The sequence below is a fragment of the Athene noctua genome, chromosome 1 (genome assembly GCF_965140245.1).
Source record: "Athene noctua chromosome 1, bAthNoc1.hap1.1, whole genome shotgun sequence".
Taxonomy (NCBI): Eukaryota; Metazoa; Chordata; class Aves; order Strigiformes; family Strigidae; genus Athene; species Athene noctua.
The window spans coordinates 111186977-111202943 of record NC_134037.1 but is presented as its reverse complement, the minus strand read 5'-3'; the positions used below and the strand labels follow the sequence as shown (position 1 = coordinate 111202943).

The 15967-nt window shown below is 44.1% G+C and overlaps 1 protein-coding gene across 2 annotated transcripts in view; it reads right to left on the bottom strand.

Annotated features, from left to right (window-relative positions):
* Positions 1 to 15967, bottom strand: part of ALK (ALK receptor tyrosine kinase) — a 330970-nt gene that overhangs the window by 8864 nt on the left and 306139 nt on the right. For both annotated transcript variants that reach the window (XM_074897345.1, XM_074897346.1), the window contains 8 exons: positions 14884 to 14982; positions 13078 to 13264; positions 10774 to 10864; positions 9767 to 9831; positions 8740 to 8869; positions 3013 to 3110; positions 1829 to 1921; positions 9 to 110 (listed from right to left, as the gene is read on the bottom strand). In XM_074897345.1, coding sequence (XP_074753446.1) covers positions 9 to 110; positions 1829 to 1921; positions 3013 to 3110; positions 8740 to 8869; positions 9767 to 9831; positions 10774 to 10864; positions 13078 to 13264; positions 14884 to 14982 — 865 coding nt within the window. The remainder of the gene's footprint in view (positions 1 to 8; positions 111 to 1828; positions 1922 to 3012; positions 3111 to 8739; positions 8870 to 9766; positions 9832 to 10773; positions 10865 to 13077; positions 13265 to 14883; positions 14983 to 15967) is intronic.

The following is a 15967-nucleotide window of genomic DNA, read 5'->3' as shown; positions in this document are numbered from 1 at the left end:
AAGCTCACCATGTGTCTGTTTTTGATGTAAATATCCCTTCCATGAAAGCTTCAGGAGGCATCCATTTGACAGGCAACATTGCACACCCACCCTTCCGGTAGTAGCTGGCTCTGTGAAGACCAAACAAAAAAGACTCAGCCAAGAATTCAGAAAATGACATTAATTTGGGATTTTTTATAATTACAAGTATTAAAATTATGAGCCAGAGGAGAGACTAATTTAGGTGAAACAGCATGGCAGAGAAGATGCTGAAGAGCTCCATTCCTTCACGCAAAACCAGTGGAAATGGGCAGACCATGGCAGAACTGCTCTAATCTCCCTCACTTTAGGCCCAGTCTGGTGAAGTTATTCCTATCTGTGAGCATATTCTCAGTGAATTACTCACACGATACACTGCATCTGGCAGAGCCATCCTCCTGCACTTTTCAGCCACAGCAAGATCTCTACCTCACCTCAAATGTGGTCATCTTGATCACAACAAAAATAAACAAAGCCTGTCGCACATGTATCCAGTCTGAAGCACTGCAAGTGAAATCCAAAACCCTTTGTAAGAGCTTGATAAGGACGATGCTTGGCCATTAGAGCTGGGGTAGTAGTACAAAAACCACCTCCGGTGCTCCCAAGACAGGAATTACATCAGTCCTTTAGTGTCATCGTCATTTAAAATAAAACGTACAAGCCTCAAATCCTGCTGACAGCTCCAGGAGGCTGCTCGTTCAAGCTGGTATCACTGTTCATAACTACACAGCCTGAGCCTACAAAGGATATTCTTGGACACAGAAACATGTGCTGACTTCAAAGGCACCTTTGAAAGCTCAGCACCAAAGCGTTCATCTTGGCAGCCGGTTGTGCTGACTGTGTGAGTGTGACAGATGCTACTTTGTCCCAGCAGAGTCCCACCTGACAGCAGGGCAGTGTGGGGACTCTTTGTGAAGGGAGATAGAGGAGGGGGGAAAAAAATAAAAAAGCACCTCTGATACACTTGCATTTTTGAAGGTAGCCTCTGTTTGCATCACCTCAGGCTGTGATACTGTCAGATCTCAAGCTAAGCAGTGCCAGGCCTGGCTTAGTAATTGCACAGGAGAATCCCTGAGCAGGAAAAACAGAAGGCGAGGCACTGGAATAAACAGTGCGGGTGACTGAGTACAAGGTATTCCTTCCTCTGAGTCACAGGCAAATCAATTCCTCAGCACAGCAGGACATGGTGCTGCACTTCTGGAGGTGCTATCTGGAAGATGAGATCTCAAACTGCAGCCCTGACTGCTCCCGGTCATTAAAGATTTCCTGGCACTTCTTGCAAGAGCAGAGTAGTTAACCCTGTGTCCTGGCTGAATTCCAGTTTGGGTGATTACATTTTCCTGACCTTCCTCTGCACCTTCCTCCTTTGTCTGCAGTAAATTGAAGAGATTTACTGATGACACCACACCAAAGGGGCAGGGGTAGTATCAAGGAGAGAGATTAAACTCATAATGATTTGGGACCACAAAACAAAAGGGCACATCAATGCCATTCGCTGTGGAGAAAGTAAAGACAAGAAACTGAGGACAGAGTACAAGAGGGAAGAAAAATGCCTTCCGTGACCATCAGACTTCATTACCCAGAAGAAAGCTGTCAGGAGTGGGAGAAGTCTCCAGAGCACAGTTAAACTACAGGTGAAGGCAAACACCAAAAAAGCATTAGCTGGGATTCAGCAGCGTGGGATCTTTCCACTCTCATTTTGCTAGGGTTACATGGAGCAGCACATGAGCCTGCTCTCCTGCACAAGTACTGTTCCTCCCTCATTTTAGCGAGCTTCCACTTGCAGATACCCTGGACTTAGCTCTGCTACCTGTATATATCCCGGGCCATTCCAAAGTCTCCAATTTTAGCCACTCTCCCAGGCCCTCGACAGGTAAGGAGGCAGTTCCTGGCAGCAATATCCCTACAAGGAAAGGGAAGAAAAGCAACAGAAAGAAAAGAACCACTTAATCATTTGACCTTTTTGCAAGCCAGAAAGAAAACAAAGAATAGTACCTACTTTCCTGAGCTGCACAGAGCCCACAACAACCAGAAAAGTCAGTGTGCATGGGTAACTAGTGATGTCTCAAATTCCAATCTACCCCAAAGGCAGGAGCAGTTCTGCTCTTCAACATTTCCGCTTTAAACATCACGCAACATCTTCCAGCTGAAAGGATGGGCCTCCTGTGAGCCTCCCTTCACCCCAGGAGCTATTTTTAAGTCTCTAATGAGTTGCAAGCAGTGGAGCTGATTTCAGCAATGTACTAGTCCCAACACCAAGCTGTCTGGGGAATGATCCGCCGACCTGTTCCTAGCGTGCTTGTACAAATATTGTCAAACAGGTGTCGTACTGGCAGAGACAGGAGGAAAAACAATGTGCAGGTGTTGCTCTAAAGACTGAAGGTATGGGTCTGAATCTGTGTATGCAGGTAAAGCTCCAGCTCTGCTGGGCTGAAGTAAACCTTGAGATCTGAATAACATGGTGGCATACCTGGTGGGTAACTCTTTTGGAAGAGTGAGCTACAATCTCACTCTGCTCATCTCTGCTTAATGGGCAGAATTTTAGACACCTGCCAACACCCTGTCCTGCAGGAGCAGACTGATGGTAGTCATGAGGTGTTGCACTTATGGCCGTACTTGTACAGCCATTCTTTGAGAGGGAGAAGAAAAGAGTTCCAGAAAGAGCAGAAAGGCACAAAGCAAAATTCATGATGGAGAGAGCTTTGAAGATTTCTGCAATGAGATTGTGTTTCCATTTGCAGAATAGCCAAACAGGCTGCACAAGTGCAGGCACTGAGGCAGAGCTCAGAGTCTTTCAGAAAACTACAGACCTCTGCAATCGGATTTATATCACCTTTCCTGTTAATTGCTTCTGTTATTTTGATTTCATCTACCTTGTTTAAAGGTATCCAGCCACTAGAGTGCAGCAGGACATAAACATGCTAAGCAGGGCATTACAAGTCCATGCTGGTCTAGACAAGCCATGCCCATGCTGACACAGACGTGTTCACCCACCTGTGGATGAAGTGGTTCTCCTCCAGGTACTGACACCCACAAGCAATGTCACGAGCGACGTGGAGCAAGTCCAGCATGGAAAGGGAGGAGGGCTGATTCTACCAAAAGACAAGGGACAAACGTGGGTTAAAAGCAAGAACATGGCATGATTCATCACTGATACAGTGCTGGGAACTCTCCAAGAAGCAATGTAGCTCAGATGTTAATACACAAAGGGATTACAAAAATGCGCAAGAGAGCGTTCATATCCATGAACTATGCAAAGGATGTGCAGGCACAATGTCATACAAATCCCAGGGACAGAATCAGAACAGCTGGATCTGACTTTCCAGCTCCGTTGGGATGCCTCTGTATAAATTTCCCCCAGTTCTCATGGGAGATGCTTCTGAATTTTCAGTGTGATTTTTGAGGAGATCTGTAGCCTGAACTAGTTCTCACTCAGTTTCTTTCTATTATTGCTAGCTCCTCTCTAAAGTCACCTTGAACAATGAGAATGACATTTTGTATAATGGTGTGAGTCACATTTGCTCTTTCCCTCCTCCACATCTGTGTAGGTTTTTATCTTGCCCCTCAGAGCACTGGCACAGGTCTGCGTAGCCAACGGCTATGGAAGACTAAGGCTGCCAACTCCCTGCTCCTGCCCCTCTGATGAAGTCCACAGCCCTTGCCAGCAGGAGCCAGACGCTTTAGTGAAAAGGGCAGGCTTAGCACCGGCTTGCGTTTGTCGGCCTCTGAAGCCAAACCATCAGCTTCTGCACTGAGGTGTGAATCAGTGATCCCTGCTGCCAGTCCTGTGGCGAAGGAGGAAATCGCTGCTGCCAGCGGGGCGATGACGAACAACTGGGTGGCAATGACTGCTTATTCCACAGCAGCCATTTGCTAGCTAAGTCTCTATCTGTGGCTTTGGTTATTGGACCAAACAAGCCTACCCCAGCCCCTGGGTCTCCCTTATGTCACCCACCATTCTGCTCAGTGCCCAAAAGGCACATCTGCCCAGGGGGCTCCCCCACTGATGAACAAACCAGCACGGGTTCTCCAGCGACAGGGACTGCTGGCTCTGCCAGCCCCTCTGCTGCAATCAAACATATCTCCAGACAGATGCGATGCTGTGCTGGCCATCCCACCTGATCTAAACCACTGCTAACGGGCACTGGAAATAAGTCTAGGCTCTGCAGCAGGCAGCAGTCAGTAGTTAAACAGTACGCAATGGCTGGTAAAACCTAAAAAAGTCTTAATGTCTTCTAAAAAGATTAGAAAAAACCCGGCCTCAATACTTGACTAATGAAATAATTGAAAAATGCTGCATCTCTGTGTGAACAAAGCCTGTTTTTTTCAGTGTGGTGCGATAAAATCATTTATGACTATGTATCACCTGCCTATAATTTATTATTTACACAGTATAGTTCATTGCATATATATACTTAACTGATTCTTTAAAACACCAGACTACGTCTCCTCTAAACCTTTCTTTTTGTAGAGTAACCATTTCCTGGAAACATAAAGCCTCTTCCCCCTGCTTTTGTGGGGAGGGGGGAATAATGTTTTTTACCTCTGTGAGTTAAAGTCACTCATCAGCTACACAAGATGGCTACAGTAAGAACGGATGCAGAAGCATTCTTTTTCCCTTTCAGAGCATAACCAAAGAGAAATTAGTATCTTGATCTACCCATTCTCTCCTCTTCTGAGCAAGGGTCAGAAACCTTAAATGAAAACTGAGTAAAAAGCCCAATTCTTTGGTGTGCAATCGATTCCAGATCTGAACTAGACTGCAAGGCAGTCAGTAGGCTGAAGCCATAAACTGATTTGAACAGCATAGCTTTTTTCTCTTTTTCTGTTTTTTTTTTTAATTTCCTTCCTCTCCTTGGATGAATCCCTTCCACCTTTTCTTTGGCTAAACACAGTCCTAAAACAGATGTGACTGCCCAGCCAAGGACAATTTAGCCATGTAATTTGTTTGAAAAATGGAGGTTTGGGATTCATTTTGCAAGGGGAGCAGCCTTGAGACACCAAAGGATTCACTTTACAGCTTTTGCTCCCCAGATGAATGGACAATGCCAGCTGCAACGCACCGCTGCTCAGAGCAGCAGGCAGGCGGGAAGCACCAGTGTGACACCTCCCCAGGTGAGGCTGAACCTTGCTAAAGGTGAATGAAATTCTGTGTATTGTTCAGTGTAATCACTGCTCTGTGCAACAGGCTGCACAACACAAAGGAGGGGAATCATTTATCCGTATATGATTTATCTTCCAGAGCTGTTCTTTGATTGCTGTGCTCTGTGAGAGAAAGATCAGCACTGAACTTCCCAGAACGGACAATTCTGCAACGCTCATAATGAGCGAAAGCTCCAATTCCAAGTGTCTCTGAATCTACCAGATTGCCTGTCTCCAGATGAGGGGGAAGGGGTAATCCTGTAATAGATGTGAAACGTTATTAGAAATGGAACACAAACTGTTTGGGGCTGTAAATCCTGGACCCATGGAGAAATAGGAATCTGAAGCTTACGGAGTAGACCTGCCTGGCATAAACCAACAGTATTGCACAAGAGTCACTGGTATTGTATCAGCGATGTTGGATGAACATTTGGCTTACACATATGATCATTCTTGCTTAGAGTTCAGAAAAATCATTATGTGTTGGTGGAACATTGCCTTCATTGTTTACATGAAGAACACAGATGAACAACATGCAATAACGTGTGCTGGCAGCATCCTGATCTCCCATTAAGTTGGATCCCATGTCCCGATACCTCCTGTGGTAGCTCTAACTTCCCATTTCATGTCCCTCACAATGTCTTAAGTTCCCTCTTCCCTCGCTTCACCTTCTCCTCCACCATTCCCTCTGCTCCCTTCCACGTTTTTCAGTGGCCGAGTGCACAGCAGCATGCTGCGTGTCTTGTTCCAAGTCACACAGGTTCTTGCTGGCCAGTGGCAAGCCAAACAAGACAACTGCTTTGCTCAGTGGTCGCTCTAGCATGGTGCTTTCTTCTTCCTGAAGCCTTGGAATTAATGCCAAGTTAATGCCTTTCACACCTCTATTAAATTTCACTGAAACTGGCAAATGAATCTGAAGTTACTGGCAGGGGAGTGGGAAGAGCAACTGGGGGATGAACATGCAAATGTCTCCTTTGCAATCAGGCTGAAAACAGAAGTAGGTGGGAAAGACAAAGCAGTAAGGAAATCAGCTGGAAAATACAAAACTAGAAAAAACCAAGGCGAAACAACAACAGTAATTCATACTGCACAGCAAGCAGCACACCTCTGTTACCGAGTCAGTCAGCTAGGTCTTGTGTGTTCAATTAATTCCTGTTGGAAGCAAAGCTCACCGAAGCCTGTTTACTCTGCAGTGTTCCTTGTCTTTCTTTTCCTTTAATGGGCCTGGAAAGCTGCAAGTCCAATCTGGTATGCCTGCCTTCTGCCTGTCTTCCTTGAATGAGCAGTAGGAGGAACAAAGCAGCTCAGGGTTCATTAAGAGCAGTGCAAAGATACATCCAGTGGTACTGAGCCACAGGCCTTATGTACAGAGACCCTATCACACCTCAGGTATGTGCAGAAAGTAAATCCACTTCCACAGCTGTATCCCATACTTCACAGAGCACAACGCCCCGCACACATCTCACCTCTCATCAGTCAGTCTCCTAGCATTATAGTTTCTGAGCCAGCAGTCAAACATGTGTACTGGGGGCTGATTTCTCAGCACCCATAGCCCCTCAGAAGCTGCCCCGGCAGCCAGACAATGAATCACCCTGTCATTCTTGCCAGATAGCCACCACACGGGATGGTAGCAGAAGCAGGGCAAGGCAAGGGGAAGGAAGGTGTTAGAATTGGAGCAAAAACCTGTGCATCTGTGTCTGCACACAGTCAGGCTCTCCACGTTCACCCTACTGTTAAAGAGGGACTGGAAACTGAATTTCTGAATCAGTTCCAGCTTGCAACTGCCTGTCTGCATTTGAACCTCAGCTTTCCCAAAGTCTGACAGGCACAGGACAGAGCAGAAAACAGCAGCATCAGGTCTGCTTCAGTCCTGGGAGCACATTAAATGCAGGAGTAGGGGAGGATCTTCAGGTGCTGGGAACAACCCTTGTGTGTAGTACTAGTTATGGTCAGTCTCAAACATGTCAGGAAAGACAAGGAAAGGAGAGGAAAGGAAAGAGAGACTGTGAAGGCAAAAAGAGAAATACCAATAACGTATGCAGTGCTTGGAGTGAACCACCACCTTTAGCTTTCACAAGGGTTGCACAGAGCTACCGCTAACAGAAATGGAAGCCCTGGCATGCAAGGAGGAACTCATGACTGGGGTAGGGGCAAATGGAAAGAAAGCCCCCAGATCAGAAGGCTCCCATGATTGCATCCTATAAATATTAAGGGCTTTTCATTCACAAAAGCAACTGGTTCATTTTACTGCAAGTAGGTAAAAATTCCTGCTGTTCAGGACTAATGTTCTTGGTGCTTCTTCACAAGATTCTTGATCACTACTGAGTTGGCTTCTTTCTCTAATTTAACAAGCCAAAAAGATGCTTCCCTTGCAAAGTGATGAATGCCCTTGCCTGACACCATCCTGTTTCACCTGCCATTTCACTTATCTGGCACAGCCTGTCCTGGTGGTTTTGAACAAAGAACCTACCAGGCAGTACACCTTGCCTGTGCCATTTTGCTCTGTATCATGTGAGAGTGGAGCCCACATTGCAAAACAGGAATTTCCCCATTCATCTGCCACCAAGTTCAGCTCATTTGTAGCAGCTAACAAGAGCATCTCTAGGTGCCTCAGAAAAACAACCTCTATTTATAAAGACTGCTTCCTCAATTTCAAACATTTTGACTTCCTGGGTGTTTAGCCTTCTTACCCAGGCAGGAGCCACTTTGTTGCAATCTATCCAAGACTGTGGTGCTCCTGAGCAACACAGACCATTTTATATGTCTGAAAACCAGACTGCAAGGAAAAAGTACAAAGACGATCTGTTTCCAGATGCCTTGAGGAAGAATCTCATTTATAGCTGTTAAGGCCAATTTGTGTGTCTCTTGTACTGATAAGATCCAGCATTTTGCCCTGTGTCAAAGAAATGTAGAGACAAAGTATGAAGCTGAGTCCTGGTGCTAAACTTTACCATCTGGGTGACTTTCTGATCCAGGGACTCAGAGCAAACTTCATTCTTCTGAAATAACTGATTCCTCTCTAGAAATCGTCATTTATTTCTCACACATTCCTAACTGACTGTCATTTCTTATTGATGCTGATCTCAGTGGAAAATTCGTTAAAATACTGGACTAAAGATATTTGCTATTAAGTCAACAGCTCCAGGCTGGATTCTCTCCTTGCCTGTGTCAAACTTGCACTGACAGATATCCACAGAAATGCATCTGATCAGCAGTTGAACTAACGGATTTATCATTACTAGCTCAATGCTTCCCCCCAACCCGCCCCCAGCTGGTGTGAGGAAGGTAAGAGTAGAGTTTAATTTTTTTATTTTAAACTTTGATTTTGTTTTCTTTAGATAGTATCTGCAACATTGTCTAGCAAAGTCCAGGGATGAGCAACTCTGCATAACCCTAGCAGCATCTGTTCCCTATACATCTGTGTCCTGCCCCCACAGTGGTCTTCCAGGAACAGAAATTTTCTGACTCTCTAAAATGCTGGGAAATAGGAGTTGCATGGATCAGCTCTTTTATAGTTATGTATTTGCCTTGTGGCAGCAGCTTACTAAATAAAATACATACAATTTTCTCTTTTCTTACCGGTCTAGGCCGTGTCTCTCTCAGGAATGATTTCAAGTCACCTCCAGCCATGAGCTCTAGCAGGATGAAACGGGGCAGTGCCTGCAAGCTCACCCCAATACAGCGTACAATATTCTGGTGGTTGAACTTGCTGTGGAGACACAGAGACTCAATTATGGAGCAACTTTGATCTAAAAAGCACAATTGCAGCAAAGAATGAAAATGTTTTGCCGTGGGGAATGTTTTGTTGTTTTTTTTTCCAGAAAGTAACAAATCTCAAAGACAGGGTAACTGAATAAAGCTAAAGTGCTACCCTTGCACTCTGTGTCTGTCTGCCTAGTGCAGAAACAGAGGTGGGGAAGGAGTGGCTTTTGGCTGCTTCTTCCTCTATTCTGCATCCTTTTTTGGGCTACAGCAAGACTTGTGGGCCATAGGAAGCAGAGAATGTCTGATAACAGAGAAAAATCTGCTCCTAATTTCCCTATCCAAGGGGCAGATGCTGGGCTAGGGCAGAGTTGTTCCAAATAATATACTGACATGGGGATCTGCTTATGTGGGTGATATTCCTCAAGGTCTAGTCTCTAATACATCCTTACTTCTCCAGACTTCAATCTGATGGGAAACTATTTCCATGGATTCTAGGACTCAGTCACGGACATGTGACATGACAGCAGCATTAATTCAATGCCATCTGTTAGTTTTGACTAGTCAAACTCAGACTCTTAAGGTTTGTTTTTTCTTCATGTTCTGATCTCTAAGAGAACTCAAAGGACCCTATTATCAATTCTGAAAACTGAGCCTAAAGATTTTCACTTTGGATAATGAAAACCAGTGTGACCTCCTTGAAAATTTAGCCCATAATCATCTGGTGCGTCTTCATTTGTAAGCAGAAAAGGATGGTAATGCCTATCTTCTTTGTAAAACGCTGACAGCCATGTGTAAAGCTACTGTATATATGTGTTGTGTGGACTTCACCTCTCAAAGCACCTTTTTCCAGTGCTGGGCTTTGCAAGCCTGCACAAATGCTGTTCATCTTATTCATACACACCTAATAATGAGAGCTTCCATGAGGAAGTCCAGCTCATCTTGCTCCGAACACACTTCTGGCAGTGTCTGGAAAAGAAAGAACAGGTTAACAAGGAGAAGATATTTAAACTTACAGATGTAGAACACCTGGCACAATCAAAAGCACTAACATTGTCTGCAGCAATCCTTGTTTCTCTAAAAGAAATCTCACTCTAATAGCTAGACCATTACTAAACTAGACTGTGAAGCCTGTTGAAAGGTAAAGGTCAGAACACATGGCCCATCAACGCCCCTGTCATCCTCCTCCCAGCAAAGGAAATAGCCCAGAGTGCACAGGGAACAGTGCTCAACATATGTTACGCAGACTCGTATAGAGAAGAAGGAATGAGACCACAGCTCCTGAGCGCTCTGACAGTTCACTAATCCTACCTCCCAGCAAGACTACGAACTATAACCAGCAGTAGGACTATGCTGCTATGTAACCTCTAGGAGAAAACAAGCTAGCTAGGCTGCTGAAGGCCGGGAGAACACTACCAGGGTCTCTCAGGATTTAGCTTCACATCCAGTGAATATCCATCCTCTAAGGGAGTGCTGAGATCCCTGGAAAACCAGCCATCTCCTGCCTGCAGGCTCTTTGGTGTATGTGCCAGCTGCTCTTGGCCCTGTGAAGACTTTTGGCCTCTGACTCAACAGCTTTGGACAGATTACCACATCAGGTGTAGCAAGTGGAGGATGGACAGAGGATGGATTTATTTCTCAGTAGTCTACTGCAAAGTGAAATCTTTGCCCTTTTACTACTTATTAGTTACTTTGCCTGTCTACTACTTACTCTTATAATAGCCTCACAAGCCCATATGCTACAAGCTATACCATCACTATGATAAAGTGTTGCAACAAAGCAGCAACCTTTCTAGTCACATCCTGCAGTACTATAGTAATGCTTAACTCATCTTCATTTTCATAATGCATTGGGACTCTTGGGTGAAAGGTGCATGAAACCATCATGATAACTCATACACTGTCACTTACTTTCACAGCCACCTGCAAGGGAGTGGGGTCGCTGGGGATCCCTGCCACCTGACCTTCATATACCTCACCAAAGGCTCCGTGGCCCAAACCCCTGGACAGACCAGAGAAGACAAGAAGGTTTTACTACAGAGAACACACATTATAACACTGTGGTCACAGCTTGCAGAACGGGCTCACAATTTTCATGGTAGCGAAACAGGGAGAAGTGGATGTTGACACTGACGATACCACTCCTCACATTAGGCAGGGGACCAGACCTTGACATGATCCTTCCTGCACCTACAATGTATTTGACTGATAAGGAATGCAATCCTCAAAAGTGAACAGTCCCCAGTGAAATCAATCTGCTGGCATGGCAGTGTGTAATGGGTAGCACTCTTCTATGACTTTGGTGTCAGTACTCAAGTGGTGGGCACTCCAAAGCGGGTCAGTAAAGCTATCTCGGTGTTCCCACACCCTAAACACGTTAACAGTTCCCATGATGTTTATGCATCACCATTAAAGAAAACATTGAATAAGAAACTAGGAAGCACAATGGTTATCAAAGGACCTGAATTCTAAACCAAGTATCTTACCCTGATTTATTTTGTGATTCTAAGTACCTTAGCCAGTAAATGGTGATGATAGCGCTTTGTAAAGCACTTGGCTCTAGGAATTCATGATAAGAACTGTTTCTGGCACCGATCATATTATGAAACTTACAGTTTTATTTTGAATAGGGGCACAAGAAAAAGAGAAAGGAATTAAAGTAATCACACAACAGATACTGTCTTATGTCCTTGTGATACAGATTTTGCATATCTATCTATTCAGTCTTCATTTGCTTAACATCAAGTCAACTGGTACAACAACAGCTATATCACAGAGGTGGCATGTCATAACGACATAGCAAACTCTGGCAGAGAATGGGGCTGATCCCAGATCCTGAGTCCCTCTTAACCCTGCATGGGCTGCACATTGGGCAGTAGTTTGAGCCTCTAAGAGACATTCCTCCATCTCTGTCTGGGTAAAAGCCTCTCAGGTAAGGCTCTCTTCTACAACATGCACTTTCCTGGTAGAGGCAGGTCTGGCCTGAGTGCCACATTGATTCTGTTCTCTGGTCTATCACAGACTGGTTTTGCATGGGCTGTTGCCCTTCCTTTCCGTTCGAACAGGTGCTCCTAAGGGCAATCTGCTCTGTTGTTGCATAAACTCCATCTGTACTTTTGCCAGGATAAAGATCAGTCTAAGCAGTGAAACCACAGTGACAACTTGCATTGCTTGTGACTCAACCATTTCTTTTAATAACATTTTGTAGGTATCATCCTGAGACACTATTCTTGGCTAAGCCTGACCAACTTATTACAAACTGAGGGTATAAAACAGATCTCTACAGCTCATAACTCACCCTCCTCCCTAAAAGTCCACCTTCCCTGCCCTTACCAATTCCCAGTTGTATCCTCTGCTCTCTGCAGCTTGCCACACTTTGAAAATCCTTTCAGAGACCAAGTGACAAAGGCAGCAGCAGCGCAGGGTACAATGGAAACTTTCAGATGCAGTCCAGCAAGATGTGCAGGTAAAGGGGAATGAGATAAGAGACAGCAAAACTTTGCAGACTGCGGAGACTGCTCTGAGTATCAACTTTCTTAGCACCATAAACTCCCTAGTCTTCCAAGCTCTCCTGCTTCCATTTCTTGACTTTTTCTGTAAAACTGCGTGGTACCAGGGTACTGTCACATTCACAAGTTGGCATGCACTGTATCCTGCAGTAGAGCAAGGTGGGAAAGAACTCTGAATTCTCAATTTTTTCTTAGGAGACTCCTTCAAACTTTCTATAGAAATTCTGATCTAGTCGCGACTGTCCTGCTGGCTTTATACTCCTGTCTTTTTAATGCTGTCTGACAGTCTCAAACCCATTGCTTTTCCTGCTATTGTACTTAAGGCTGTCACCCTGTTTACCAAAGATCCTATCAAAGACTTCAAAAGAGCTTCCTACAAGCCTCAGCCTTCCCAGCGTTTCATCAGTTAACATTGGAAATGGGCCATTCATTTCACAGGCTGCAAGAGATGTGTCTGAATTACCGGTGATGACTCTTCAGTTCCTCTCATAATCCCAGAAGATTAACACTGCACCTGTAAAAGGTTAAGGAGACTGCCAAAGTCTAGTCCTCTCCACACAAGCATAACTACTGCAGCTTTACATCTTTCTCATGAAAAGGGGAATGAGAATTTGTATGTGCCTGCACAAAGACATGAGAGTAAGAGAGCCAGCATACATTGAGCGTATGGTGGTGTGAAGCGTGGGGAAGGCAAAGATGAATTTACCGGATGAGGGAGATGTTTTTTCGAGGCACCTCTTTGAGGTCACTAATGGATGTAGTCTTTCCTGCAAAGCAGTAGTTGGGATTGTAGTCTGTCATGATAGTGGAAGTACGCAGCTTGCTCAATTTATATTCTGGGCTCTGTAACTCCATCTGCATGGCTTGTAGCTCCTGGTGCTTCCGACGATATACTAAATATGGAGAGCACAGTAAACCAGAGACATAGACTGACTTCGGAACAGGACAGCAGCCTGTCTTACACATTTTATGAAGAAACGGGCTTGCTCATGAACTTTTTGGAAGAAGTAAAATGAATTTCACTTGCAGAGATCTTTGATTTCATGGTTCTGAGGTTTTTGTTTTGTTCTATTTAGTTTAATTGAACCTTCCAAGTATGAGTCCAATTCCAAACTTGAGAGAGTCAGGGTATGACCAACTTTGCTAAATCATGTAGGAGTGACTAAAATCTGAAATTAATTATTGCATCATATTGTTCAAAATGGATAGATTAAACTGTTACCTCAGAATAACACATTGTACATTAAACTAGCTCATTTTGCAAAACTGTTTCTAAACAACAGAGCTGGACTAAATTTGAAATCAGTTTATGGTACTGTTATATTCCTTGAATCACTTCACTGATACTTCTGAAATGTCATTAGAAATCACACCTTGAAAGAAGACATCCTGTGAATATTCCTTGAAATAGTAATTGATACTGCAGTCTTTTTTGCAAAGCAAGATGCCAATCCTGAGCAGGTTAAATCACTATTACCTTTACTATTGATTTCTGTGGGAAGCTGGATTGAGCCCAAAGACTGTAATGGTAATAGCTATTGCATCTTCTCCAGCAGATGTTGCTCAGGGGAAGAATTTAAGGGGTAAACATGCACTCACAAAGGCAGACGGATGTAATGACCTATCCACAAACCCTTCCTGTCCTCCATTTTCCTCCTCATTGCTTTTGCTTTGATTTTTTAAACCGCTGCTCTTCCCTGAGATGGCAATGATAGGCTAGTTGGATGGAAAGAGGATTACTCTACTCTTCCACTCCCTGAGAAGTAATTAATAATTTTAAAGGGATACTGTCAGACCAGAAATCATACATGTAGGGCCATGTGTGTGCAACTGATAACTCCTGAAATTCTTAAAACTGAAACAGCTGCGCAAATCTAATTTAATAGTTGCCATTTGCTGCTCTGGGTACATCCCTCCCCTCCCCCAGACTATATGCGGTGTGGACAAAGAAAGGTGGCAGAGCTGTAATTTGAATCCTTGGCTGGTTTTCATTGATTCAAATCTATTCTGCTTGCAACTGAATGCAGTTCAGCAATTGTTTAAAATAAGGAAATGAAAGGGTGAAAAATACCTTTTAGAATTTAAAATAAAGATGTAAACAATGCCCACATCCTACTAAGTATCAGTTTGTAAAACGGGAACCTAAGTGAGAATTTCAAGCTTAAATGTCATACATTAAGAGGCTAAATCTGTATGTAGGCACACAAATAAATAAGTTTGCTTTTAGGCATTAAGCATCAACAGCTTTCACAAAAACAGTGGCAGCTGTGTTCTGGCAGCTTTACACTACAACACAAGCAATAATGTCTCTTTCGAGATGCAGTCGGTAACTGAAACCTCCTCAAATTGGTCATTGTGGTTAGAAACAACCACTGAAATCTGAAGTTAAGGCGTGTGTGTGGGAAGGTGTCATTAAATACAGCAGTAGCTAAAAACCTGAATCCAGGGCCCAATTATCCCTGGCTCAGATACAGCCCTTAATATGAAATATCAGTTGCAGAGAAACACTCACCTATCATGATTCCTGAAAAAGCCAAAATTAAAGCAGCTACCAATGCTGAAGTCACCACAGACAACACCAAGGAGAGAGGGAGATGAACCACTGGCTCAGCTGTAACAGAGGCAGAAGAAGGAGTTACATGTTTGAAATGATTTCCCAGCAGCCACTTCTTTTCAGACAAATTTTTCTGCTCTTCCTTCCATTTACTCATCTGCTGCTCCTATCGTGTAGGAGCAACCTTTGGCATGACCAGTTCTCAGAATCTATGACCTCTAATACCTCATTGTTTCACTTCCCTCAATTAGTATCAAGCCATTAAAACAGATGGTTTGCTACCAACAAATTAACATGTGCACTCCCTGAGTATGAAAACAAGACCATAAAAATCAGGGGCAGGAGGTTGGGGAGGTGGAAAGAACATTACATTGCCAGGGTTAAAGTGCTGCTATCAAAGCCAATCACAGCAAAAGCAGAAGGAGGACTGCAATATATCATCTCCTAAATGCATCTAATCCAGGCAGAAAAACCTGGTAACAGTAAGTGTAGTACAAAGTACTCCATAGGTGCATCCTCACTTGGGACCACAAGGTCTTCAATGACCATCTCTTAAGGTTTACTTCACCCTAGCGAAATGACCATGCTTTTAACCCATTTTACAGATAGGAATGGTAAAAATGCCGGTGACAAAGCTGAGAGCAGGATCCAGAAACCCTGGAGTCAGTTGCTCTGACTGCTGGGCAAGAATATGAAGGAAACCTAGAAATAGAGCTCTGAGCGCTTGGTCTTTCAAGTAAGGCAATTACAGGCACTGTCTTTAGTTTTCCTCAGAGATCTTTCATGCAGAATTTCTTAGAGATTCTGCACCTGCACCTTATAAATCCAAATCCACAGGAATTATTTTCTTCTTTACCTTGTACATTTTTTTGATTAAGAGGACTGACCTGGAATTTAAGCTTAGCTGGAAAATTCCTTCAGTGAGCAAACTTTCATGATTTCAGAGCCGAATGTGAGCATCAGCGCAACCAGGCACAACATTTGACTCTCCTCAGTGCTGCCCAGTATGGCAAACAGATACTGTAAAGCAAACCAGCAATGC